The sequence below is a fragment of the Colletotrichum acutatum genome (assembly GCF_030867785.1).
Source record: "Colletotrichum acutatum strain CBS 112980 chromosome Unknown BDZ83scaffold_100, whole genome shotgun sequence".
In the NCBI taxonomy this organism is placed as follows: domain Eukaryota; kingdom Fungi; phylum Ascomycota; class Sordariomycetes; order Glomerellales; family Glomerellaceae; genus Colletotrichum; species Colletotrichum acutatum.
This window is the reverse complement of record NW_026849094.1, coordinates 78507-105971: the sequence shown is the minus strand read 5'-3', so window position 1 is coordinate 105971 and position 27465 is coordinate 78507. Positions and strand designations below refer to the sequence as shown.

At 53.8% G+C, this 27465-nt stretch overlaps 6 protein-coding genes across 6 annotated transcripts; 3 read left to right on the top strand and 3 right to left on the bottom strand.

Moving 5' to 3' along the window:
- Positions 1-4918: 4918 nt before the first annotated feature.
- BDZ83DRAFT_654982 (uncharacterized protein) lies at positions 4919-5251 on the top strand (the record flags this gene model as incomplete). The annotated part of the gene is made up of 1 exon (XM_060510769.1): positions 4919-5251. The coding sequence occupies one exon, from the start codon at positions 4919-4921 to the stop codon at positions 5249-5251; it is 333 nt and encodes a 110-aa protein (XP_060361278.1).
- A 6757-nt stretch (positions 5252-12008) lies between these two features.
- BDZ83DRAFT_632734 (uncharacterized protein) lies at positions 12009-12556 on the bottom strand. Its single transcript, XM_060508993.1, has one exon. The coding sequence runs from the start codon at positions 12506-12508 to the stop codon at positions 12311-12313; it is 198 nt and encodes a 65-aa protein (XP_060361277.1). The 5' UTR covers positions 12509-12556; the 3' UTR covers positions 12009-12310.
- Positions 12557-14867: 2311 nt separating this feature from the next.
- On the top strand, positions 14868-17844 carry BDZ83DRAFT_17709 (DNA replication regulator SLD3-domain-containing protein). The gene is made up of 4 exons (XM_060501501.1): positions 14868-15743; positions 15800-16521; positions 16569-17092; positions 17148-17844. The coding sequence occupies exons 1-4, from the start codon at positions 15045-15047 to the stop codon at positions 17699-17701; spliced, it is 2499 nt and encodes an 832-aa protein (XP_060361276.1). The 5' UTR covers positions 14868-15044; the 3' UTR covers positions 17702-17844.
- A 142-nt stretch (positions 17845-17986) lies between these two features.
- On the bottom strand, positions 17987-19949 carry BDZ83DRAFT_585776 (TRAPP trafficking subunit Trs65-domain-containing protein; the record flags this gene model as incomplete). Its single annotated transcript, XM_060505873.1, has 2 exons — positions 17987-19719; positions 19772-19949. 2 exons carry the CDS (start codon positions 19947-19949, stop codon positions 17987-17989), a joined length of 1911 nt encoding a protein of 636 aa, XP_060361275.1.
- A 351-nt stretch (positions 19950-20300) lies between these two features.
- BDZ83DRAFT_632728 (uncharacterized protein) lies at positions 20301-23682 on the top strand. The gene is made up of 6 exons (XM_060508992.1): positions 20301-20728; positions 20778-20926; positions 20975-22028; positions 22078-22194; positions 22255-23019; positions 23076-23682. Exons 1-6 carry the CDS (start codon positions 20588-20590, stop codon positions 23283-23285), a joined length of 2436 nt encoding a protein of 811 aa, XP_060361274.1. The 5' UTR covers positions 20301-20587; the 3' UTR covers positions 23286-23682.
- Positions 23683-23870: 188 nt separating this feature from the next.
- On the bottom strand, positions 23871-25647 carry BDZ83DRAFT_17649 (ATP-binding cassette sub-family e member 1). Its single transcript, XM_060501497.1, has one exon. It carries the CDS (start codon positions 25414-25416, stop codon positions 23995-23997), a length of 1422 nt encoding a protein of 473 aa, XP_060361273.1. The 5' UTR covers positions 25417-25647; the 3' UTR covers positions 23871-23994.
- Positions 25648-27465: the final 1818 nt, after the last annotated feature.

Below are 27465 nucleotides of genomic sequence, written 5' to 3'. Positions count from 1 at the left end.
ACAGGAACAGGGGGGTGAGCAGACGAGAGCAAAAGAGGGGTGTGCGAGTGAGTGAGTGAGTGTGTGTATGTGTGTGTCTGTGTCTAGTGTGCATGGCGTCCTGCGGTACCTGAGCGTCTGCGGGTAGCCATTGGAGGACGTTGTGATGTTTCTAAATTTTGACTTGGCTGGATGGGACTGGCTAGCCTAGCATAAACGGTATATTGCTGTTGGTGTCGGTGCTGGTTCTTTGTGCTTGGTGCTGATATCGGTGTACCGTACCGGCGTTGGTTGCGGCGTTGGCGTTGGCGTTGGATCAGATAGAAGGACAGGTGAGCGACGTGGAAGAAGACCCAAGGGGACCATGGCGGCGTCGGGAGAAGGCTGGGAATAGCAACGTGGAAGGACAGACTTGGACCTTCTTGAGTTCTAGTCTCTCAGGTCAGGCACGGAAGCTTACCTTACGTCAGGTAAAGTCCGGTCAGGTATCCGTACGGCACACACACACACACTTTCTTTCCCTCTCACGCACAATCCGTAGAGTGTACACTGCTTTGCACACCCAAAAGACAAGGTCCAGGGACTGTATCGTCCATCAGGGCAGTTTGTGTATGTTGTTTCTTGATCCATCCGTCTGCAATCGATTGGTTGCACAGGGGGCTTCGGGATGCCGATGACGAGAACGAGGTGGGATGGCAGAAGGGAAAGAATCGATAGAGTCTAGGTTCGAAACAAACGCCCGAGGATGAGTTAAAGTGACAGCCCATCGAGGATCATCCGCTTCGAAATCCAACGACAAGAGTCCACGGATGTAGCGCGGCTGTCACCATCGCCGGATCGCAACGTGGTGGAGGCAGTCGGAGTCGGAACCGGGACAGACAGACAGACTCGGAGAGAGAGAGAGAGAGAGAGAGAGAGAGAGAGAGAAGACAGGGTTTGTTTGTCGGGTCGACCAAGACACCGACCGATCCTCTCGGAGCTTTTTCTTTCCTCGTACACTTACAGGCACCCGGGCAGCCTAAACAGCCTCATCTTAATTGCTCTGACCAGTTGTCTGTTTCGACGTCCAGTCAGCATGGGGGGACACTGAGCAGGCTTGATGTGATGCTGCCCAAGCTGGGTTCCCAGAGAGCGGATTGTACGGCCTGGGTGGTGCCATGTGGTTCTGCGCTGATTTCTGACCAAAGGCTCGTGGCCGTTAATGGAGGGGGCTCTTCCCAGGATCGATCCAGCCATGCACATGGGTTAGTTAAGGAGGACCCAGGAACACACCGGGGCTTGAGGAATGGTGTTGAAACGGAAGGGCGAATGAGCACCGAGAAGCCCTCTTCCTCCGGGCTGAGCTAAAGCAGAGCCACGATAAGCAGAGGCAGGCTGGCTTCATGGTGAGGTTACTGTAAGGCAAGTTTGTAACGGTTGGTTTGTAAGTGACGGAGCGCATTCCCATCTTTCCCTTTTCCCCCTCTTCCTCCCCCTCCACAACCTCCACAGAGGAAACATTTGAGGATAGACAACTGCCCAGTCGGCAAGCTGCAGGCAGGCTATTGGAAAGGAACGAAGGAAAAGAAACCATGGCGGGTGTGGGATTAGGTGCCCTGGCTGCTGTGCACCGTGATGTTGCTGGGATCGTAATGGGCATCGGGGTTGAGTGAGACCATCCTCTGTGCCTCTGTCCCTGTAGCTGCCCCATTCCATCGAGGTGCAGCACGGAAAAGGTCAGACCCCGGCAACAACGTGAAAAGATAGATCTCATGCAGATTCTATTACGCAGGCACCTGGGCTAGGACGGGGGAGGGGGACTCTGGGAGAGAGGCTGGAGAGAGGGGGAGAGGAGGGGGAAGAGGAGTAGCAGGGCCTGCAAAAATGCAAAATGCAACGTACAACGACCGTACAGCACAGCACGCATCCCGCAGCAAAGCAACCACATCGACGTCTAGGCTCCATCATCTCGAGTCTTGTTGGATCCCATCCTGCTGCGGGTGTTGCTCGGTCCGGAGATGGAAGGGCTCGAATGCTTCTAATTTGGGCGATTGGTAGCATTTTTGAAACTCAAATGTGCAGACACAATCCATCTCTTTTGTCTGGTTGAGTTTTGACGGCGGAAACAAACGGCAAATGCCTATCCAGCCCAAGCCGGAATCCCGAGTTCTGTGCAACATGGAATCTGTGCAGCAGAGTCATGATCGGTTCCATCGTGAAGCCAAGGAACCTTACCACGCTAACTTAGCCACGACTACTACCTACGGCAGGCAAGGTACCTGGGTTTTCGTGAATCGTAGACACTATGAATACACGTGTAGGTGCCGAGGACGAAGGACACGGACGCGGCGGTTGCAGAGCACTAGAATAAGCCTCATTTGATCACAAACGGAAAGAAAAAGAAACAAAGAGGGCGGGACGCCCTTGCTGACTGTTGGTGCAAGTGCCAAGTCCACCGCGTCTAAAACAAGCCAAGTCGTAGGAAGGATATGTGAGCAGGCAAATGAGAGGTCAGGTAAGAAAAAGGTAGGGTTAGGTAAGGTAAAGAAAGGTGAGGTTAACCAGCCCGGTGAGGTGAGGAGAAGATGGGAAGGAGGAGGAAGGGGAGCGTTTAGCAAGGATACGTCCCGTCCCATAGTCATGGGTACGTACTCTGAGATGCCCCACTCGCTCCCGCCCGTCCGTCTCCTCTACAGGGCAGTACGTACCTTGCACAGTTAGGTAATTATCCCCCCTCCTCATCTCATCCCGTCTTCCTCCGCCGCCAACCACCCTCGATTACAACGCCGAATATCCTCACCTCGAGCCATCTAATCCATCAAGCGTCAATCAACTCACACATCAACGCCTGCTCACGTGTCGCAGTCACCGTTCCAATTCCACCACAGACCTCATCACTGGCCTTTCAGCATCCCATCACCACCCGCCATCGCCAACTGTATGTATTTTCGGACACCTAACGTCCGGTCCGCTACGGTACGACGAGGGACGGCCGTGCCAGAACCTGCGAACACGCACCTGTGGCACGCTACCTCAGGAAGGTCGTGGTGCTACGCCTGTTTTTGAGCAAGAGCCAGACCACTTCAAAGTACAGACTAATTCGTCCTAGCCACCTACCGCCCGCTAAGATATTTGGAGGGCAAAGGTGAAGCTCGGTGGACAAGCCAAATGCCACTCGGCGCACAATTCCCGACTGCGAGTGCAGCCCGACTCTACATGCCCTCGAGAGCAAGTGCAAGTGCAAGTCCAACCGCCTTGGCCTCTGCAACGCTCGCTCCGGTATTGTCTACCAAGTACGGATACACCATCCCTACGTTGGCACTCAACTCTCAACGTCGGATACGGATGGAACTGTGATGGCATCTCAGCGCTCAATCCACAGATCCCCTCTGCGGCCCTTCACTCGCTTCCATGCAAGCAATTTGTCCATCGCCCGGGGGGCCTTGTCAAAATCCCCGCATCCTTGCAGCGCGTAGGCTTCACCACTGGTCACGCCTGTCGCAGGCTCGCAGCCATCTGACGAGACACAACATCAATGACAGCTCGTCCCGTGCTGCTTTTGCCCGCAATAGGCCCCGCGCAGCCACCCAGCCATCTCACCGGCTCTCTCTGCTATCTTGAGCATCTCTGGCTGCACATGCCCTGCGCTTGTCCTGCAATGCACTGGACTGGCATGCATGGCTCTGCCCATCGTCTGCGATGACCCATTTCTCAGCCCGTGGTCGTGCTACAGAACCTCAAAATCAGTGGGCATTGGCAGCGGGGCGGGCCCGGAGCAACAGCTATCTACTCCCCCATGAACTATTCTGGAAACGAAGCCGGCCGAGAACCAGGGCCGAGTTGGCATTCCGAACGAAACTTTACACCAGAATTTTGTGACCGGTCATCTCTGGCGCCGGCCGCTTCGAACTTGGGACGCCCAGGTCAACGAAGCCCAGGTCCCCCACGTCTTGTACCCGAAGCGGTGAGCGAGTCAAGAAGCCCTGCTGGCTTGCCATCGCCACACCACGCCAGCCGACGACACTAGACGCCAGGCCAGTAAAACAGCACCACACTCGAGGTGTCGCCCGAAAGTTGGGTCTAGAATCAGGATGCCCTGGAATAGGGATGGGATGGCAGTCATCATTGATAACTGTGGTGTGTACCACTCTCAGCAAACCGCGGCCGTTTCGCCGTACCGGCTCCATGGACACCCGAATCATCCTTCCTTCAGCAATTCAGCTTCAATCTGTCAATACCCCTTGGTGTTGTGGTAATGGCGTTTTCTACCCCAGCTCGATATGCAGTCTGCCTTGGCCAGGTCAGGAAAGTTGCGAGGCGTGAGAGGCAGCAGGGAAAGGAAGAAAAAAAAAACAGCAACACCACAGCGCGGGGAAATCAGCACTACCCAGCGAGACACACCACAGACCAATTAGACATGCCGACCTCACTCAGAGGAGCTGCGCTGAAACGACCCGCCGTTCTTCGTCGTGGTTGTCAGTTATTGGCCAGGCGTCATCGCTATCAGGCCTCCTCATCGGGTCTCCTGCAAGGGCGACGCGGGTTGAAGGCGGGCGTTGTTCACGCAGAAACTCGAACTTGGAATTCAGAAGCTCTAGTGCATATCGAGCCTTGAATGATCCTGGCCTACTGCGGACGATGGCTCGATTAAGCAACTATCCGCACCTGGCCACGCTCTGATATCTCCTCACTCCCAATTTCCCAGACTCTTCCACGAACGATCAGTGGATTCAACGGTCTACGCGGCACTCTGGCGTGCCATAGCGAGCAAGAACTTGGGTCGGTGGCATTTAGTGGCAAATGAGTGACGAAACGTTAACAACCGGCATTTGCATCATCTTCCTTTGAAGTATTATTCTTTGGAATGATATGGCTTAATCCTCATTTGGCAATAACTGTCCGCTACTAGCTATTTTCGAGATGAGAGCTGGCCGTAGCTGCGAGTCTTGAGTGACAGAGCATGCCTCAATGGGCCAAAACTTCGGCGAAAGGGCTCATTTCTGGTCTGATATTGGATGTCGCACTTGGCGGCAAATATCCAAGCCGGTTTCTGCGATACTGCCATCAACAGGACATACAGTTTGCAACCATTTCCGCGCTTCCAAATGTACAAGAACCTGAAGGCGTCAAGCAGTGTGGAGGACAATACGGCACCGTCCTCGGAGCCTACCCGTTGAGACTCGGAGTTATTTCCGTTCAGGAAAACGACGATGATCCAAATGGAGCTAGCTTGTTTGTCCGCGCTCTCGAGAGTCGAGACTGTCCAGACGGATCAGGGCCGATCCGTCTTTGATCACCAGGATCCTGCAGTACGAAGTACAAGCAAGCAAGGGAGCCCAGGAACAACCTCGTATACCGCTTTAATGGATTTCGAGCCAAAGGCGTGTTGTTCCCAATCCCCAGCTTTACGAATATTCTATCGATCGTGTACTTGGCGAAGACAGAGCCAGAGCCGTTCTTGACCGAGACACCAGAGGATGGCGCTGGGCGGCAGAGGCGCTCACAGTTAGAGTGCATCATTCTTGACCAACGCTTTCTTCTTCTCCATCCTCACCGATGATTTCTCGTTGTCTCATCACACCAGTCTTACCTCTTAGACTATTGTATTCAGCACAGTTGTGTCCGAATATTCTTACCATTTCCCACCGTCTTTACCCCTGGTACCTTGCATACCGAGATGCAGCCCGCACTGACTGGCACACAGACCTCGAGACCTTGACCATGATCCGTCCCCACTGCGTCTTCCCACAGGTTGGATGGAGTAGAGTGATTGGCTGACTTTGCGCCGTTGGCCGTTGGTGTTGCGGTTTTTCTTCTTCGTCTATTCCTTCTCTCGACGCCCCTTGCGATAAGTGGGCGCTCGCGATGTTGTCGAGCCCGGGAGAAACAAGTCCACTCTTTGACACCGGACTATCGTACATTAGCACACACATACAACAGAAGATGGAGGGCCAGGTGATGATATTCATCAAGCCATGCACTGTCAGGAGAGAAGCCACCACTCTGAATGGAGTAGTGAGGTGCGTCGCATGCAAAGTGCCCCGCAAACGCCACACGAGTAGATAAACCACCAGTGTGATAGTCGTTGCTATCCTCTCCAATTCGAGCCGCCCGGCGGCAACAGGGTGGTGTCGACGCAGATGCAACGATTCTACTCCGTACGGATACTTGTAACTTGAGCCCTGGGGGTCCCTTGAGCTGGCGCTCCGACGTCCTTTAGCAAGAGGAGCAATACGAGCCCGTCAAAAGCATACCCGTTGGGTACGGTGAACGGCAGTGAGCTATGATCGTCAGATAGTCAAGGTCATTGCTGGAACAAGACTAATTGTTTCTTGGGACATTCGGCCGAAACTATTCAAAGTCTAGCGTTCCTGGTGTTCGCGGGCCATGCCGCTTGTACTTCAGCTTGAACTTCACCGCCTGCCTAGCGCGCGTCACGCCGTTGCCGCCGTTGATGGCCCTCAGTTCACTCAGATCGCATCCTGATGACTGCAGGCTTGTAGGAGCTTTTAGTGGCATTTTCTACCCCTCCTGCCTCCAGAGGGAGATCGAATCCGAGGCCTACTCCGCGCTGAGTTATCGCAGTCCGTTAAAACCGACGATGCGTTCGTGTTCTGCAGGTCGGACTGAATTGAGCGTGGATCAGTCGCCTGACAGCGGGATATCTCCAGCCCGACCCAGGCTAAGTCTGGACTCCGTCGGAACAAGTTTCGAATACATTCAACGTCAGTGGCCTCCTTCGAGCCTGGTGTCACCTCGCCCACACCAGCCAAGGAATCTACCCCTCCTCCCGCGACAAAGTAGTTAATAGCCCCGTCAGCCTTTTTTTAATCGATAAACCACAAACGCCATCGAAGAACCGCCCCTCTTCGATGACCCCCTCGTGCTCCTCTCCGTTGTCAGGTTTCATCCGGTCACTCTCGCAGTAATCGAGGAACGCGCAGGCTGGTGAAGAAACAGGCATTATGCCTTCTTAGTCGCCGTGTGTCACACATGGGATGCCAGCCTTTTCCACCCGAGCCCTGTGAAATTTTCATGTCCAGTACGACGAGAAAATCGGTACGGACTATGGCAAGCCGCGCTTTCATGTCGAGGGGGACAGACTGGTCGAGATACCGATGCTGGAAAGCGGCATGCCAGTATTGCCCAAGTGGTGTGCTGGTATCTCTTACGATTTCCAAGGACAGCCTACGAGTGCCCAACGGTCCAGTCGTGCGAATGATGGACATTTGGGTGGTTATCCAGGCCAAACCCAGCCATATCGGCTGCCGACAGACGGATACCTGACAACTGTCACTGCAGACAAAAGGCCGTTGCGCTGTTATCCCCTTCCATGTCTTTCATCAGCGACCATCGATGGCCGAGAAGCTCTATCAGCAAGCCGTCACGTCAGGCCTCATCCATGCTTGGATCGACGCTGCTTGACTTGATCAGCCTCTGCCCTGTGGGGTCCCAAGATCCGTAGCGGTCGCTCGCCGCGCTGGAGTGTCCGTACCCTTGAATCATCAGATCCTGGAGTTTTCGGATCCACAGCCACGCCGGATAGGCTGAAGGTTTGGAGACTCGGAGGCAGGCAGCTGTTCGTTTGTCGACCGATCCTCGTCAATATGAGTAGCTCTTGACGCCATCTTCAAACCACACTAACAACTGGCCCGCTACCCGATACCAGCACTAGTCTACCAACAACCGCACCAGCTCCAGAGCCTGCCAGGTACCAGGAACAACGCCTTGAAGCCCGTCTATAGGCTATAGCGGACTTGGGAGCCATCGGCTGACCACTTTGCGGCTTGGAGGGTGGATAACCCAACGATGATGGTGTGCAGGAACACCAATTCACCGCTCTTTCACCGGGGCGCGATTCGTTGTCGTCGTCTCTAACTTCTTCTTATTTGCTTTCTCCCTGCGTTAGTTCTCCCCTCACCTGGTCGTCATCGTGGTCCGGCCCTGCTAGGAAGGAGAGATGCTGCAGAGTTACTGCAAGGGACCGGACATATCTTGGTTTTACTGTCCGACGGATCGCTGCGCCTGATGCTACTGACCCATCACGAGTTTGACGACACAAGACCGGGCATGCCGAGATACCAAAAATTTGGCCGCGGATGGATGATTCTAAAAGGCTTCGGTTTGCTGCGTTGCAGTTTAGATCAGCGCTGTGACCCCTCTCGACCCCTCTTCCGGCGCAACACAATGACTTGCAGCAATACAGGCCTTGCAGGAGGCGCAACGCATCTAAGGATACATCCTCTCCAGTGAAGCTCAATTTGCATCGAGCCTCATTTTGAGATCGGCAAGACGTAAGGAAAAGATTGGGGATCTAGACATCTTCGTCTATTCCTGCCAGGGCTTGCAACGCGGTTGAGAAACACGTGTGGGTATAGCAAAACCTCCCCCAAACCCTATTTTCGGCGCCGTATTAGTTCGAAGACGATCTGCTCGGAAAACAACCAAGATGCTCCCTGCAGTAAAGACCTCGTGGAATACCTTCCGAACGTGCCCATCAAAGACAATGTTGAGGTGACAAACCATTCTTCCCATCGCCGACGCCATTGACGGGCAATTCTGTCTCAACTCTATAGAGTCTAGAAACACGCATGACGACTGTTCACCGCTTCTTTTTCAGTGTTCGACGACGAGTCGATCTTGAATACGAACCCCCGGGCTGGGTCTCATTGATCGCAAAAGGCACGTGCAGCACAGCGCTTACAACGGCGCAACTCACAGACTCTCTTCTTTCTGTGATTGTTCTCTTCAGTTCGATTACCACGGGCCGTCCGCGGGGTCGATGATCATTCTCCCGAGTCCATCGCCGGCGTGGCGGCAGATCCGGCGTTTCCGATATGTCCACGTGCCTCGGAACGTGAACCACTGCTCTCTTCTAGCCTTCAGTCCACGACGCTTCCAAACGGTGACAGTACACCTGCCAGTTGCCATTTCCAAGTCACCGCACGATGAAATTTGCTCAAGCGCTCGAAAGCTAGCTATGCGACTTACATGATTGAACGGCACATACTATTTTCGTCTCGGTGCTTTACCGTCCTCCAACGGCCGGAAGCCAGCCAGCTAGTATGCGCACAGCGATCGACTGGTCAATGCTTGCTGCCCTGCAACGTCCTTCACCGCCGGTGAGAGACCTGATTGCAGCTTGTCTCAAAAAACGATGTGCCAGCTACGTCTCTTTTCATCTGGATCAGATACCTATGCCCCGTGTGCTGCGGGTTGGGGAGCAGGCGCTCGGGGAGGCGGCCGATCTAACGCGGGTGGGTTCCTACATGTGAGATGTAATGTCTCAGGCGAACTTCTGCAGCAGGCATCTGGGCTCAAGATTCTGCCTGACTCGGAAGAAATGTCTGCCAGCATGGTGAGTGTTCTGGTGCCGGTGAATCCCGTCGCTGATTCGGAGAGGGATGATCATGATCACGGCGGTTGCTGATCAAGCCCTCTCTTTTCTGCTGATGAATGATGATGCCACTGGAAAGCTAAGGAAGCCAATTGTGTGTCATAATAAGCACAAACGAGCATGACTGTAAGATTGTTCTCATCTGACTGTTCGCACACAAGGGCTGAAGAATTCTATTCGTCGGTCTTTCGTCCATATGTTTCCGGGTGCCATGCTGTCAAGCAGCTACGTGTGCTTGCCTCCAAGGAGGATGCTGGCTCATGCTCTCGGTGGTCTCGCCTCGATACAGCTGATACTGTAAGTCATTTCACTGCTCCGTGCTCGGCTGTAGATGATGTCGTGTCTTAGAAGAAGGTGCCTTCGGGTCGTTGAGAGCCCGACCATTCCAGGATTTTGAGACGCAAGATTCTTCCATGTCAATGAACGCCGGATGCTTATAGTGTGGTTTCTCGTCGATTGCGCTTACCTACTGAAGTATCTCGATGCCTACAACACCCCAAGTTTCGATCTGAAAACACAGATGGCCCTTGAGCAGACTTTAGCCAAGTCTTCAGATGAGGCTGTGAAGTAACTGCCCAAGCAGGATTATCCTCGAGAATCTAATCGCTTCCTTTGGGACCTCAGGTGACGCTTGCCCTTTATTTTATTTTTGTCTTGGCACGGCACGGCAACTAGAATGTGGCATCGCGGATCTCCGCGAATCTTTAGTCCTGGATCGCTGTCAACCGGACATGGTAGTGAATCAAGTGAGGTTCTCTGAGGCCCATCAAATGATCAGAGAAGACCAGACCATGCTGCCAAAACACCAGTTGATGCCCGTAGGAAACAAAGCTCAATTTAGACTACTAACCCCATCAAACAGGTGACCACAGTCAGAAGCCTCAGCCCCTGCCATTGAATTTCTGACAAGTATTGCGAAATCCTGTTCAGAGTACAATAGTCCGATGCACAGAGGGTATGATGAGATGAATATCATTCTCCCAGAGACGCCCGTAATGATCGACTCCCACGGCTTTAGACGTCTCCGGGAGAACTCAGGACTCAATTTTACCTTCATCCAAAACAACAACCTACAATGTACGACAAGCTTAAGGCTGCATGACGGATGGCTTAGACTCCGCCCCAACTAGCCAGCCATTGTCATCTGAACAAGAGCTTTGTTACGCAGAGTCCTTTTTTGGGCACTGCTCTCTCTATGGTGTCGACGAGCCCGGATCACCCTGGATCCAGGATGCTTTTGCGTCAGTCTGACTTGGGACAGACTCTACAAAAAATTGAAAAGGGACGAAAAGAAGGCCAAAATTGTTACCTCGCGGTTCGAAACGGAGGTCTCGACATGAGGTCAAGTCCCTGAGGACTGTTTCATAATCTGCGGCACACAGCCGCACACACCAAGGTTCTGACATCGTCCCAACGATCCGCGGCAATAATCTGGGTTTGCAAGAGTAGTCCTTGCGTAGATGACAGCAGAACATCTATGGCTGCATGTGAGGTTATGGTAGGATCACGGAAAGGAAGGACGATGGATGATTGATGTGACGTCGGATCCCGTCAGTTGTCTATCTTGTCCCTCTGCCTTCCATCCGGGCCGTGACGTTGCCGGAATCAGGTCGTTTGTTTACGTTACGCCCGGCTTTGGTTGCTTGTCAAAGAACTTTCAGCCGAGGACTATCTTTCTTTTCGGGTTGAAACCATATAAACTCTTCCAAGCCTGTGTGGCTTAAGGTGATACTGGGAATCGTGGGATCTTGCAGACGAGAACGCAAAAGCTGAGTTTCGTTTGAAGCAAACCTGTATCGGGGACTTGGCCTCTTGGGACGTTTCGTAGATCCATCCCAGCCTGCCCAGCAAACGTTGCTTCATAACTCAATGAAAGCCTGTCACGGGCGGTGACTTGGGTGTGCGTGTGTGGCTTAGGAAATGCAAACACACAGGGTATTCCCCAGGTCTGCAATGACTTAGAGGCTGGAGGGCATGGGGGACGGGAACGGGTAGTTGAGTTGAGTTTTGTGCAGGGGAGACACGACGAGAATAGTAAAGAACTCTCTTATCGTGTGTTTGAATGGGAGAGATCGGGCTGATCTCTTTTCTCCCCTTCTGCAAGATTTCCCCTCTTAGCAGCCCGCGCACTTGCGTATTGGACGTGCGCTGTTATAGAGCTAGGAGGGAGGGTTTTGGCTTCCCAGCGACTCGTGGCATGCCTGCGAGGGCTTTGCCTGTTTCTCGATTTTGGTTGAGGAACACGTCCTCACCAAGCTGTTGAAGTTCGCGATAACGAGGCAACCATAAGTTGGGCGTATTTGGATACGGGGAGGCTGTTCATCGAGAAGTCCTTCTCAGCTTCAAACTAGGATGAAAGATGACGGCGATTCCCCTGGTGATTGGAAAACGGGGAAGGAAAGATAAACACATAAAAGAGACTGGCATCAGCATGTGAGTTCCGAGGGCAGAAGAAACCATCATCGCCACGCACGCACACACTCTCTCAACCCCTTTCCCTCCCTTCTTCATACGGGGCAAAGTCGCCGGGCGGGGTGACGAGACCCGGAAGACCAACGTCCTATAGAGCGAGATGCCGGCAGAATGTAGGTTCCTCTTCATGATTTCCCGCTGGTGCATGTGTCAAAGTCTGAGCGGGTGTCTTGGCAAGTCTCTTTGCCTATTCTTGGCCACCCCTCCCGCATTCTGGGGCGCAGAGAGAGAACCGAGCTCTTTCTTTCTCTACACACGATTCAGCCTTGGGTCTTTCGTCCCCTCCTCTGTGAGACAACTCCCATCACTATTCGAACCTTTCCGACGGGAGGCGGTGCGAGTGGGATGTTTTGCCTCTTTTCCGACCTCTCTTCTGCTCTCCGTTTCAGTGTCTGAAGAGAGGGATGGTCCAAGACGCCAGTGGGTTCTGTGAATCAAACGCTGAGGCTTGGTAGAGATGAGTGTTTGGTCGTGAGACCCCGTTTATTCTGATACCAAGGAAGGAAAGGCTTGACTCAGAGCCGGAGGGTTTGGAGGAGCAGGTAGGTGGGAGAGCTGGACGTTTCGGCGCTTGAGCGGTTCATCTGGCAAGTCTCTTCTTCTATTGGCGCCTTCGTTTCCTTTCTTGACGGGCTTGGAAACGGGAGGAGTTGATCTCCTAGGTGTAGTTTGTTTCAACATGGACTTGTGCGGGAAGTAGCCAGGTAAGTTGTCTATTGGTATGCGGAGATAAATATATGTCAGCGAGACTCGGCCGAGGAACGGATGAATCATAGTGGCAGTCCTCTGTCATTGAGTTCAACTCATATTTGCTTGGATGGGTTTACCTCTGTAAAGATGAGGAGCCGGAACTTTTCCGCGAATGGTGTTTACTGGGGCTGGGTATTGGGAGTAACTTGACGGCCGGTATCGGCTTACACGAAGTGATCATTAAGATTTGCTATGGCTATCAGCGTCATATGATCGACTGCTTCAGACTAGATACGAACCCTAAGACAGCGGTCTTAACATCGCGTGTTAACATCCTCTTCGCGCCCCTGGGCAAGCCAGAGATATCCGCGATGAGGAAGTGAGAATAAAAGAAAATAAGACAAAATAGGACAAGATTGTTGTTCCGTTCGCGTCGCCTGGAGGCAGTGTAATACCAGGGACACAGTGGAAAGCCGACATGTGTAACCTCTCTACCTCGATGAGACCCATGCCTCCTTTCTTCGTGGAGAGCCACGCCGAAACGTAGCACCGCGAAAAAAGAAGAGCGAGCAACGTCGCAAGCCTCAGGAGAGTGAGACGACACAGAGGCTCGTCTTCCCGGAGTTGAAAAAATTGTGTTAACCGTTGAAAGGACAGGCTCGCGATCCCCGTGGGGATGCTTGCCCAGTTGGTTAGACTGGGAAGAACAGATACTACACTTGATCATAGCCTTGTGGCTAAGAGAGCTGGAGAAGAAGACAAGAAGAAGACAATTGAAAAGGAAAGGTGTGGGACTTTTATAGATGGATGAGAGGTTGTAGCCATGGGTGAAGGCGGCGGTGCTGACGAGGCCAAATTTCGGGGGACTCGAATGAGGCCAATTTGAATGAGGCCAATCTGGGGGGCCAGCCAAGTGAGGCCAAATTAGTGAGACTTGGAGTATTAGGCAGAGGTCACTAGACTCCGTTCGAGAGAAATAGCTGTGGCTAGTATGCGTCAAGTGTTTCTCATCTCTAGCTCAATTCATGTCCAAATTGGTTGGGTATCAGTTGTCTGCCTCACTGGCTATCAGCATTGATCAGACGTGAGTAGAGGATCGGTGACCGACTTCTAGAAGATTGCGGTATTTTGACGCGATAAAACATAAGAGTTGCTTGTAGTTCCTTTGCTGTTAAGGGATCATGTTGCTGGCTACGAGCATAAATCCAACTCAGCGCAGGTGACAAGCTGTGACGAACACGGCTCTGGAGTATGACGTTTACAGGAGCAATCTGATGCCTAGAGATCTTACCATGTGCTAGTCGCGTCAGATGGTAGATTGGAGTCGTGTACTTGGACTTGAGATTGATAAGTGAGGCTAATAGACTGAGGCCAAAGTCGCTTGGATCCGTTTTGGGACCACTGGATGACTCTACCATCTTCTGCAACACATCCACGAAATGCCAATTACAATGCCTCTGCAACTGGTGGCAAAGTTCTCGTATACGGAAAATAGTGTACAAGAGCCAGGCAGTCCCAGAGCTTCGCTGAGAATCAGCCGGCCTGAAATTGGTCAGACCTAAGAGAAGTAGACGCCGATTTCTAGATCTAGACGGCACATCCAAAAGGCAGCTATTGCACAAACAATGCCCTGTTATGACTAGAGATAGAACTTCGAGAGTGATCGTGATTTCTTGGAATCGATGCATCGGAGGGGAAGGCTCAAGAATTCCGATAGAAGCTAATTGAAGCACCCGACCTCTTCTCTTGAGCTACGCAAATAGGATAAAGCTGAACGGAATTGACTGCCTAACCTACTTACATGAAGGCGTGACAGTACCTAAGGTATATTATTTGAGGTATAGTATGTATGCGAAAAGCTGAGTGATACTGGCAAGAAGCGTTCCGCTTCCGTGAAATCGACCCGGAGCTTGCCAAGGGCGCCGTACTTTGAGGCTCCCGTTGACGTTGAAGGTAAAGTGGGTCCCCAAGTGCCCCGGGCCCGGGCGTCTGGGCCACCACAACACGCTGGACGGTGCGCTAAATCACTGACGCGTGACGCCATTCGATCATTCCGAGCTCCAAATCACTTTGTCGCGTTCCGTCGTTCAACCCATGTCACTTAGAGTGTCGCCCGCAATTTCACTCACCCCTCCACCCGTTGTTCGTACGTGGGATTGGCACTTGACTTGAACTTTATGTTTCCTTGAAGACCAGTCTGTATTTTCAAGTTCGATTCACTGCTTCCTCTCCCTATGATTCTATGTCTTCCTCCAGGCTGTTCCCGCCCTCAGACGCGTCGCGTCAAAGATCGGGAATCCTTACGCCAAGCTCTGACGGATCTCTGAACTCCAAACATGAATTGCCGCCGCCTGCGACGGCGCAGAGGAAGCGCAGTATCTCCCATGCCATGGAGGACTTGCTGAAGGCTGCAATTGTTCTCAAGGTAGGTGTCTCAGCGCGCCAGGCAATGTCCGTCAATAGCTGACGCGTTACCTAGGTGCATCCTACCACCACCGTCACGAAGCCATGCACGCTGCAGCCGCTCATGCTGCTTCCCCGAGAAGACCTTCCGCTGTCGAGCCTCGACCTCTTTTCACCACATGGCGACCTTCCTTCCAGCCGCCTTTACGAGTCCCTAGTCAAGATTCTTGATCTCGAAGACCGAGTCGCCGAGAGGCCGAGCCTGCTCCTAGCGCGCAACGAAGCCTCCAAGTCAATCTACGCGCTCGAACGTGCTACAGCCTTTGGAACCAACCTCTATACAGTCTGTAAACTTGGACCTTGGGTGGACTTACTGGCCCTGTCCGAGAAGGCGACGGTGGTCGGGAAGCATGTCACACGCTTGCGGCTTGCAGAAGAAGCAAGGGAGTCTCAGCAAGGCCAGACTATGCCATTGACAACAGCCGCCTTGCACAGAGGACACAAGGAGAAGAGACTGGCGATCGAGGCGCTGCAGCAGTCTATTGTGAGGAAGAGAGGCCGCTCGCAATCGGTGTCAACATTCGACGAGACGAGAGCAGAGAAGCGGACGGGGTCTAACGACGACTTCTCACGACCGCAAACGCCAAGCGGGCTGGTCCAGACGGTCGAGCCGAAGCCTGAGCCCACCGAGTGGATCGAAACACATCTGGACGCAGTTGAACCGACACCACAGCCCGTTCCCGAGCCTACCACGCAGCAAACTGCTGGTGACATCATGGACACCATTAGGACACAATATACCGAGGCACTTTACAAGTCAATGGTTAGTTTACCGTTCTGTCCTGCGGTAAAGAAGCCTCAGCTGACATGGAGATGTAGGGATCTCTTGCGTACTTTGCAAAGGGACCGCTATCTCGAGCCCGCGCCGCATTTCATCTCGATTGCGACGGCACAATGGATATGAATGACCTCATAGAGTTCCTGAAGAGTCTCGTCATGACAACAGTCCAAATCGACAAAAAGTACCGCGAAGCGATACCCGATCTAATTTCGAAAATGAAGACACACATTGATAGTTCCGACGAAGGTAGCAAGTCGAAGCGAAGGAAGACGAAGAAAATGAAGCTGGGCAAGGACGGCATGTACTCGGGCGAAGACGAGCATGTGCGCGCCTGGTGGGGCTCGAACAAGCCGGAATTCAGCGACGAGGACATGACCGTCACACCAGCACAGATCAAGTCCCATGTTTCCCTCCTGAGGACCCGCGAGACGCAGTTACAGATGATATTGATTTTGGAAATCCTGGCCCTAGAGCCTCTGCGTACAGCCGAGGCAGAGGGGGAGAGCCAACTACCTGGTCTGTCGGGCGAGGGGGATGGCGAGAAGGCAGCAGAAGCTCAGCCGAAGAAGCGCAGCAAACACAATTTCCCCGTCTTGGTGGACGTTCACGCCGATCGTCTCACCATTTGGCAGTCCACTGCTTCTGATGAGTTGAGACTGTTAGAGGGTTCTCAAGTTACTGCGGCGAACGGTGGGGATCCAGCCTTGCGGGCGTCTGCAGACCCCCTAAAGGACTTCTGTACTGACATCATTATGCCTTTGTAAGTTTGCATTCATCATACAGGCTCTACTTAGCTAACATCACCAGCTTCGCTGCTCGGTTGCCTGAGATCTGCGATTCCATCAACCGTAAACTTGGAGGACCCGTCATCATTGCTCCGCCAAAGCCCAAGGCCAAGCCTTTTTCGACTAAGCCCAGCACGAAGCCGGGAGCTGCTGCGAAGCGTCCTGTCAAGCCCTTGTCGAAGAACAACATAGAAAAGGCTCTTTTCAAGGAGCAGTCCCGGCGCAGTATTTCCAGAGGTCCCGGTAACGCCATTGCGTTGTTGAGATCTGCAACCTCGGCCAATATTCCCGCCTTCAAGCGTGAAAACAGCGAGCTCGATCGAAATTCGCCCAAAGACCGGACGGGTCTACTTTCCAGGAGTCAAAGCATGACGGCCCTGGATGACGTCAAGGTCCAAGACGTCAAGGCACAGAAGAAGGCTCTGGTGGAAGCCGAGTTGAAGGATGCCATCACCGCCATTCGGAAACCTAATCGTGACCTAGCTGGCAAGGCCATCGTTGAGGATGCGGCGAAGCGGGTTTCCGGGGGCCTTTCTTCGATTAAGAGTAATTTTTGATACCTCAAAGTTTTTTGGAGGTAATATGCTAATCCCTGGCGCAGAGTCCAAGAAACCGCCGACCCGACATCCACTATTTGAATCGGTACAGGTCAAGGTCACACCTGCTACACATCGCTTCCGCGATGCCTTGAGCAGAGAGTCACAGGGCGCAAATAATCTGTTCATTCCGATGTCGAGTATTCCGCCATCCAGCGCATCGAGAGTCCCCTCCACGGGACCACGGAGGGGCCATATCGATATTATGGGCAGCACTCCATCATCTGCCATACAGGCCACACCTATCAAGCGTGGAGGGCACGAGGCCGGAATCCCGCCTTCGTCGCCCTTGATGGCAAGGAAGCCTGCGAGAGCTCAGCATTTAAGCGTGCCGGGGAGTGCGATCAGGTCGAGACATGAGCCTATGCGGTCACCATCGCCAGACATTGGCCTGCCGGCAACACCATGCAAACAACGGACGGTGGACGTGCTGGGAGACGAGGTGGCGGCAACTCCAATGCGCAGATCATCACTTGCGCCGCCTCCACCACCAGAGGAGGAGAAACCAAAGTCGATTTATGCACGACTTGGGTGGGAAGACGACTTTGACGACTTTTAATGATATTTTGTGGGCTGCATTGATATGGCGTATATGAACTTTCAAGCATACGGATACCCAAGGGTTTGGACTATTTGGGATCATGGAATGGGACGCATGGAATACAGTTGAGGAACACGGCATAGCATAGCATCTTTGGAGCCAAGGGGTTTGCATCTGGGATTGCATCGTTCTTGAAGGTGTTTTGGTGGTAGTATATTAAGGGTTCAGAGAGCGAAGTGCTGTCTATCAGCACCCAAACACTCATTACACTCACTCGTCCGTCTTCTGCTCATCCTTGTTTTGCTACTCTGTCACTGCGGCTGCAGATACCTCTGTCAATGGTCGCTTTTCTACAAACATGATGGGAAGTTCTCTAACGTCCACGTGCTCCTGCGAGCTCAAATCGATTACCCTGACGGCTTCAATGTTGACAAGGCCCTCCTTCAGGGGCAGAAACTTGAGTTCCACGACGTGACACGCCCCGGGTGCCAGCGGTCCGACTCTCGTGTCGGCAGTGAGGCAAACGACCTCGGTTGCATCGACCACCGAGTTGCGCTGCATAGCGTGCAGAACATTCTCGTCCAGCACCGCATCCGCGAGCTCCTTTGCGTCCGCGGCCGTCTTGCCTCCTCCGCTCGTCGAGGGGGGCCGCATGAGCCGCACCTCGTTGCGCCGACGTTTCGAGAGCGCCACAAGGGCGAGCTTGCGCGGCGTCACGGCCGGGTTGATCTTTTCGACGCTGCGGTTGACGACGTAGACTGTCCAGGAGAACTCCTCGCCCGCGTAGATGGGCTCCGTGGGGCCGCAGAAGGTCATGGTGATGCCGAGTTCCGGGAGGGGCGCCTCGACGGTGCGCGTGGCGGCCTCGAGCGCGGGCAGGGAGTCCGGGCGCATGACGGCCGGGGCGACGAGGGACTGGGCTGCCTCGATGCCGGAGATGGAGAGCTGGGAGGGGCGGTGGGAGCGTTGGATGGGTTGCATTGGCTGCATTGCCGCGTTGAAGCCTGGGTTGACGGGGAGAGTGAAGTCGAGGGTGGTGGTCCAGGTCATGCTCAGACGCGGGCAGCAGATGCCGGGATTTCTCTGCACGACGGCTTCGATGTGGATGTCGAGATCGCGGTTGGGGTTCTTGGAGGGGAGGTCGAGCTGTTGCGGCGACAGGCGGTAGAGGAAAGTGACGTGGTCGTGAGATACGCAGGTCATGGGCAGGGTGAGGCCCGCCGGGGAGCTGAGGTCGTCTACGACGCCGCCGTCGGCGACGGAGAGGGCTATACTGGTGAGCTCGATGGGGCAGTCGAAGTACTGGGTGAAGTCCACCTCTAAGAGGGCGATGAGGGCCGGCGAGGTGGGCATGGTGTTTGGGCGGGAGAAGCGGACGCGGGTGTGCACGGCGGGGAAGATGCGCGTCCGAAGCTGGGAGAGGCAGCGCAAAGGCCGAGATGTGTCTTTGGCTTGGGTCACGGGGGCAACGCGGGAGACGCGGAGGGCAGAGAGACGTGGGACTACACCGCCGAGGCCCGGATCGTTGGCGAAGGGTTCGAGGAGGTTCAAGCCTGAGGGCATGCCGGACTGGAGGTAGCCGGCGCCGCCGTTGGTGCGGAAGTTGGGTGAGAGAGGGGTGGCCGAGCCAGAGCCCGCCACGGAGGCCGGTCTGAGGCCGGCGGAGGCTGTGAAGGTCGCAAAGGGGCCTTGCAGGCGGATGCGTGGCCGCGCGAGGAAGACGGGGAGCTTCCAGACGGCATAGATGTGTGGTTCCTTCTTTCGCCTATCTATAGGGGCGACGGCGTTCTCGTCCTTTTCGTTAGAGTCTGACGCGGAGTCTTCCTCCTCCGGTTCGTCGACGACGATGAATGGGTCCGAGGTATCCTCGACGGTTCCCTGGAAGATGACATCTGTCGATGGCTTTTCCCTGTCAGAAGCGTGGCTGTTGACGATTTGGGCCTCTACTGAGACGACCAAGCGGCTGAAGTGTGATCGTAGTGCCTTTTCGTCCATGAGAGGGGCTCTCAGGACGAGTAGCACGTCAATAGTCTCATCTGGTAGATATTAGATGATGTAAATATAAATACGCAACAGTTGAAGATATACCGAAGAATAGTGTGTCCCTCCGCTTGATAGAATCAAAGAGCGCTTTAGTGTCGTCAACGCCTTGAAACGCTTTCTCGAGGTCGAGATTTGTTGCTTCGGGAATGAAATATGTGAGGAATGCATTCTCGATGAACTCGGCCACTCCGGCGGGGTCCCGAATTTGATCGTCTATAGCCATGTTGAGCTATGTTTGTGGCATCAAATATCAGAGCTCATCTCAACCACCCATATATACAGGATGGATAGAAGACACCAAGGACAGTTTCACAACGGTGTCCTTCTGTTTGCCAAATCAAGGGAACTTATACCAAACGCTTAGCGAGCTCACGGCGTTTCTCCCCAGAGGAAACCTTGAACCCGATGCCTGAGTCCGCTAGGAAAAAAGAAGTATCGTAAATGAGTGTTACTCAGTCTGAGAAAGTACATGCAGTTCGAGAGAGGTTCGGTGAGAGGTCCAATGAGTTGAGTCGCATGAAGGACAGTGAGAAGTTGAGTGTCTCTAACACGGTGTGGGAGCTGTCCCCTGGCTGCCCGCTGGCTTACTTAAGGTAAGTTCAGATTGAAGTTAGACTGGAGAGCGGAACCACCGAGCTACCCCGGTCCGTGCACCAAGCGCCAAATTGCTCATTCCGGCGGTCGCAAATATTCGTAGCATCTCTTCGCGTTCCCCTCCGCGCGACGACCTGCTTGATCCTCCACGTTGACTCGCCGTACAAAGCGTCCACGCATCGCCGCTTTGCTCACAGTCGACTGGCAAACCCCACGAGTACACCTCGACATCTACGAAATCTCCAATCGATAGACGGCATCATCATCATGAACGGATCTGGCAGCCCATATGGCCAGCCTCCGGCGTGGCAGGAGCATCGCACGCCAGACGGCCGAGCCTACTACTACAATGCGGCCACCAAGGTTACGCAATGGACCAAGCCTGAGGATATGATGTCTCCGGCCGAAGTACGAGCACTCCCCGGGATGAGTAGGATTAGCTGCTAATTGGTCACAGAGGGCACTTGCGAATCAGCCATGGAAGGAGTATACCGCGGAAGGGGGTCGCAAGTACTGGTACAACACCGAGACGAAGTCAAGCTCCTGGGAGATGCCCGAGGCCTACAAGAAGGCTTTGGGCGCCAACAGCGGCCCGAGTACGCCTGCGTATGTACATACCTTGACCTAGTGCCAATTGCCAACTAACAGGAGTAGGGCTGAGAGGGCTGCACCATATGATCGAGGAGCGCCTTCTGACAGGTACAACAATGACCGTTACGATTCATACCGCGACCACCGCGATACCTTCCACGAGTCGCGCCAGCTGACATTCGGCAACGACGCGACGGCCAAGGCCTTCGTGCCCGCAAGTAACGAGCCCGAATTCGCCACGCAGGAAGAGGCAGAGGCCGCCTTCACCAAGCTCCTCAAACGCAGCGGCGTTCAGACGGACTGGACCTGGGAGCAGACCTTGCGAACCATCGCAAAGGACCCTCAGTACAGGGCTATCAAGGACCCCAAGGATCGCAAAGCAGCCTTCGAGAAGTACTGCCATGACATGATTGTCCAAGACAAAGAGCGCGCAGCGGAGAGACTGACCAAGTTGCGTACTGACTTCGAGACTATGCTGAAGCGCCATCCGGAGATCAAGCACTACACGAGATGGAAGACTGCGCGCCCCATGATCGAGGGCGAGACTATCTTTAGGTCCACCGATAACGAGGCCGAGCGTCGTCAGCTCTTTGAGGAGTACAGAGTTGACCTCAAGAAGAACCACATGGAGACGCAGGCCACTATGCGCAAGACGGCCATGGACGGGCTCATTGACCTCCTCCCGAAGCTCAACCTGGAGCCCTATACGCGCTGGTCCGATGCGCACAGCCTCATTTCGTCCACGACGCCCTTCCAAAATGATGAGAAGTACAAGACCCTGAGCAAGTTTGACATTCTGATTGTGTTCCAAAACCACATGAAGGCTTTGGAGCGCGCGTTCAACGACTCTAAGCAGGAGCAAAAGAACAAGAAGTTCCGCAAAGAGCGTAAGGCTCGTGACGGCTTCATCTCCCTCCTCACTGAGCTCAGGAAAGACGGCAAGATCAATGCCAGCACGAAGTGGCGCCAGATCTACTCCCTCATCGAAAACGACGACCGATACAAGGCCATTCTCGGCCAGAGTGGCTCAGCTCCCCAGGAACTTTTCTGGGATCTCGTCGAAGAAGAGGAGAAATCAATGCGTGGCGCTAGGAACGATGTATACGATGTCATTGACGTAAGTTGACCTTGGTCTCATTGTCCTCCAGCTTGCTAATACGTTATAGGACGAGCGATTTGATATCACTCCCCAGACCACGTTCGAAGAATTCCATGCCGTTATGAAGAAGAGTCGACGAACTGCTAACATTGACCGTGATATCTTGATGGTTCTCTTCGAACGCGTAAGTCGAAAACGCAACTCCAGCGTGGGACTTCGACAGAGGCTAACGTGTGCGCAACAGGCCAAGGAAAAGAGATCTCTGAAGAGGTCCGACGATGAGAGACAGTCTGAACGCCAGCAGCGAAGAGCGGCTGATGATCTCCGGGCGTACATGAAGCGTATGGATCCCCCTATTACCCTGGATGACACGTACGAGAAGGTCAAGGCTCGCCTTACGGATACGCCCGCGTTCCAGGCTGTCACATCGGAAGATGCTCGCGTCGCCACCTTTGATCGATACGTGAGGAGACTCCGCGAGAAGGAAGAAGAGGCCGACCGCGATCGCCGCCGCAGACGTGGTCGCGATTCCAGCGAACGTGACATGTACCGTGAGAGACCCAGATCCAGAGGTGAGCGATCTCATCGCAGCAGTGGCCGTGCTACCAGGCGAAGTCGCAGCCCGGAGGTGGACGCCTACGAGGCGGACAGGCGGAAAGCTATTGCTGAGCGTGAGCGCAACCACCGCAAATCAACCATGGCGGAGAGTCTGCTCTCGACCGAACGTGAGCGTCGTTTGTCACCTCCCCCGCGTCGCGAGCGGGAACGCGAACGGGATAGAGACCGTGAGCGCGATCGCGACCGCGATTACGACCGTCATCGCTCTCGCCGCGACGACGACAGCCACTATGATCGCGAGAGAAGGGATAGAGAGGAAGAGCGGGAGAGGTTGTACCGACGCCGCATTGGATCCTACGACGAGCTCCCTTATGGGGATGAGCGCCCGTCTGGATCCCGACGCCGCCGCGAGGAGGATGAGGAGGACCGACGGGATTCAAGGGACTCCAAGGTACGACGGATTGGCTAGTCTATCACGCCCGAGTCAGATTGCTGACAATACTGCAGAGAGTGAGGAGAGAGAAGACACCCCGTGAGCGTACCCCCCAACGTGATACTACACGTCACAAGAACAGGACTCCACCGCCGGCGGCAGCTGCCCCAAAGGACGTCAAGGACATCAAGGAAAAGGAGCCTGTCAAGGACATTGCCGCGAAGGATAAAGATGACGCGGCGGTCCACTCTGGGTCTGAAGAGGGCGAGATTGAGGAGGATTAGATGTGACCTGCGTCTACAAACCTCGGGGACCCTTGACGGACCGCGGAGAGTGACTTTCGAGTACGTATCGAAATCACCAGCCGTCACTGAGAGCCTGATGACCGCAGCGCATACAGACTTATTGGTATTCGTTCCCTCCGCACCGCGGCCTTCGCATTGCGGACGGCCTCCTACGTACCCGTCAACACATTGGCCCTCGCGACCAATCGGCGTTGGATGATCAAATTTTACGTCGATGGGTTCGTTCCTTTCCCGGAGGAAATTTCTTTTAGCTAGTATGTAATTTTTTTTCTTCTCCGTCTCATTCTTACCGTAGGTGCGTATATTCTTGTCGAAGTAGTCATTGTCGAAGCATTCACAATAAAAAAGAAAAGAACATTTGCTTCAATAACAACGGTCTTTTTTTGTATTGCTTGTCGTCTGTTCTCAAGATACGTGTGCCTTTTGGCATGCTCAACCATATTTACGAAAGTCTCTCGCCACAAAATCGTGGTAGAGACTGACGGCAGTCACCCTGCTTCATCCGTTGCCCCTCAATCTATGGAGTCCGGCCGTGTCCCAAATGAATGTGCAGCCAACAAAATAATAAGCGTGGCTCTGCAAAGCGACCTTGACACATCCAAACCCAGTGGGGACTCAGTCACACGCACACCCAATGTTTCATCTCCATAGGACCAGGCAACGGGGGGATAGACTGCCGTCGCCGTTGTTATCCGTCACCATCGGCGTCGTCCTCGGACGCGCTCGCCTCCTCTAAACCGAAACCATGATCCTGACCACCGGAAGCGCGCCTCCCCGGTTGCCGCTTATGCCCCTTTTGAACGCCCTTAACGCCTGAGTCGAATGCATCGTGACGAGGGAAAACATCTGTGTAGATGCCCTCTTTAACTCGTCTTGTCGCTGTCGTCCAGGAAGAACTATAAAACGTGTTAGTCATGCTGTCAGTGTCAAGGTGGCACACGGTCATTCGACTTACGTAGTTGCCGTTGGCCTTCTGCTCCTGATCGAGCTGGGAGTTGCCCTTGTTGATACGAGGGCGGTAGTTGGTGGGATCGCGGCGGAAAGAAACGTCGAGGTTCTTCAGGAAAGTGTTGCAACCAGTAAGGAGAGACTCGGGTTTGTTGGCGCGGGCGTCGATACCGGGCTTTCCGTCAAAGACGATGACGCGGTCGGCGAGGTAGGTGGCCATGATGAAATCGTGCTCGACGATGAAGGCGGTCTTCTTGGCGTGCATGATGAAGCGCTTGATGACGCGGGAGGCAATGATACGCTGCTCGGAATCGAGGTAGGCGGAGGGCTCGTCGATGAGGTAAATGTCGGCGGGCATACCGAGAGCAAGGACAATGGCGACACGCTGAAGTTCACCACCGGACAAGTTCTTCACCTCCTGATCAATGAAGTCATCGAGCTTCAGGGGCTTGACGACATCGGTCTGGAATTGGGGCGACAGGAAGGAGGCTCTGATCTTCTTGAAGAAGAGCTGGCGGACGGTACCCTCGAACTTGGGGGTGATGGTCTGGGGCTTCATGCTAATCTTCATCTCTGGTACGGCAGCCTTGGTGTCGGGCTTGAGAGCGCCAGCGAGGAGACGGCAGAAGGTGGTCTTTCCGGTTCCGTTCTCTCCCATCATGACAATGATCTCGGAGTCGGTGAAGTCACCAGACTCGATGCTCAGTTTGAAGTCACCCATGGTCTTCTGCATCTTGGGGTACTTGAAGGCACGGGACTTGTCGTTCATGAACTCATCAGCACCCTCGGACATCTTGAAGGTAAGAGACTCGTCGCGGAAACGCAAGTTCTCGGTAGGGATGTGACCGTCGAGGAAGATGTTGATACCTTCACGGACGGACTGCGGCAGGGTGACGACACCGTAGACGGCGGGGCGACCGTAAAGAACGCAGATGAAGTCGGAGAGGTAGTCCAAGACTGACAAGTCGTGCTCGACGACAATGACGTAGTCGTCGTCGCGGAGAAGAGAGCGAATGACACGGGCAGCAGCCAGTCTCTGCTTGACATCGAGGTATGAAGAGGGCTCGTCGAACATGTAAACGTCGGCCTTGCGGACACAGACGGTACCAATGGCGAAACGCTGCAACTCTCCACCAGACAATTGGTTGATCTCACGATCCATAATGTGGTTGAGCTCCAAAGTATCGCAGACCTCCTGCTTGTTTCCCAAGCTGCTCACAGCATCGATCAAGGCTCTGACGCTCTTCTGAGGGCCCTTGACGGCGCGAGGGATCTGGTCGACATACTGAGGCTTGACAACGGCCTTGAGGTCATCCTCAAGAAGCTTGGTGAAATAGTCTTGAGAGCAACGAGTTAGTATTTGGGGAGCATATTATCCCAAATCAAGGATGACTTACTTTGCAGTTCAGAACCACGGAAGTACTTGATGACATCCTCCCAGTCGGGCGGGTTGTCGTAGCGACCCAAGTTGGGCTTGAGCTTTCCACTGAGAATCTTCAGAGCGGTACTCTTTCCGATACCGTTGGTTCCAACAAGACCCAGAACGTTGCCAGGACGGGGCATGGGAAGACGGTGAAGCTTGAAGCTGTTGGCGGAATAGCGGTGGGTGACTTGGCTCTCAAGGTTCGTGGGCAAGTTGATGATGGTGATGGCGCTGAAGGGGCACTTCTTGGGGCAGATACCACAACCGATGCATAGTGACTCGGAGAGGAAGGCGATGCGGGACTCGGGGGTGACTTCGATGCAGAGCTTTCCGGAGCGGACGACGGGACAGGCCTTCTTGCACTCCTGGCGACACTTCTTGGGCTTGCACTTGTCGCTGTTGACGATAGCGACACGGGTGAGTTTGTCAGACATGGTGATGGTGGTGCCCGACGGATCGAGGCGGGGTTGGCGATGGGATGGTGGGGCAAGATTTTTTTGCGCAGGTTCGAAAAATCAAAAAATAAGTGAATAAAGAGGGGGGTCCCTCTGCAGGCGATCGGAGTGATGTAGAGTCTGTAGACGGTACTGGAGAAAGGTAGAGAAACTGGAAAGCAACAGGACCGGAGAAACGGCGAGTATTGTCGAGGCGTCGCGACCTGGCCTTCTTGGGTAAGGAAGGGAAAAAGAATTTGGTGTTTCCAGGTTGTTGCAAAGGGGGCAGAGACGAGAGAGAGAAACGCACGGCTATGGCAGCGAAATACAGCGGTCAGCTAATTTGTGCGTGCCGTCACTGGTTGTAAGTGCGTGAATTGGTCAAGTTTTGGCGGGGCATTTCCCCTACCCTACCGCCTGCCAACTACCCCGCCAGTGAGGGTTACCAGGTGTTTTGTGTGTCACTTTGTATTCAACCACAAAGCGAAAAAGTACTTGGTCGCTACTTCCAGAGCACCTGACATCACGGTCCTGATGAGGCCAAACACAAGGTCTGGAACGTCCCCTGCAGATGTAATGTTGACAACATTGGCTGGAAACACACTTGTGCACATCTTTGCAAGAAGGCTGAGTCCATGTTTATCTTTCGCGCTGAAGGTTGGTCGACGGATCCCACCGAGGCAGTCAGTCTCCGCTTTGTTACTTACCAATTGCTTTTGGTCCAAAGAGGTGGATTAATACATTACCATACCTTGTCCTCTCAGTCGTTCTTTGTCATCCACTGAGAATTCCCTATGGGACTCATCAGCCTTGGGAGAGGTCTTGCTTAGTTGGACCTTGCTGAGCCACCTCAACTTGCCATATGTCCATCATCGCTACCTGTTTCCTTCATAAGACAGACCTCTGGATAACTGCGCGAGGTGTCAGGTAGTTGTTCCCAGGTGAGAAGTCTCGTAGATCCAGAAAATGGCAAGCTCCACAGACTCATCTCGGAGGTATAAAAAGCCATTGTTTTATTTTCATAATCCCGGAATCTTCATGCTGGAATCCGCCGCGAAACTGCACAGCCTTCGCTGGCCTGTCTGGAACTAAGTGCGCTGTCCGCATCTTGGAGGTACCTTACCGTTGCTAAGCTCTCACGTGACTTCACCTGGTGAATGTAGCCAGTTACAGACGAAGCTGGCGAATAGAAGACAAGGGCATATTACCACAATCTATTTTCCTCGTGCCTGGCTTGACATAATTAGGCGCCCTCAATGAAAAGATGGCAGACCATGTGTTGCGGCGCCTGTCGTATAGAAACAGGAATTCAGCGCCGATGATGGAATTTGACAGACTCAGCGTACGGGCAGGA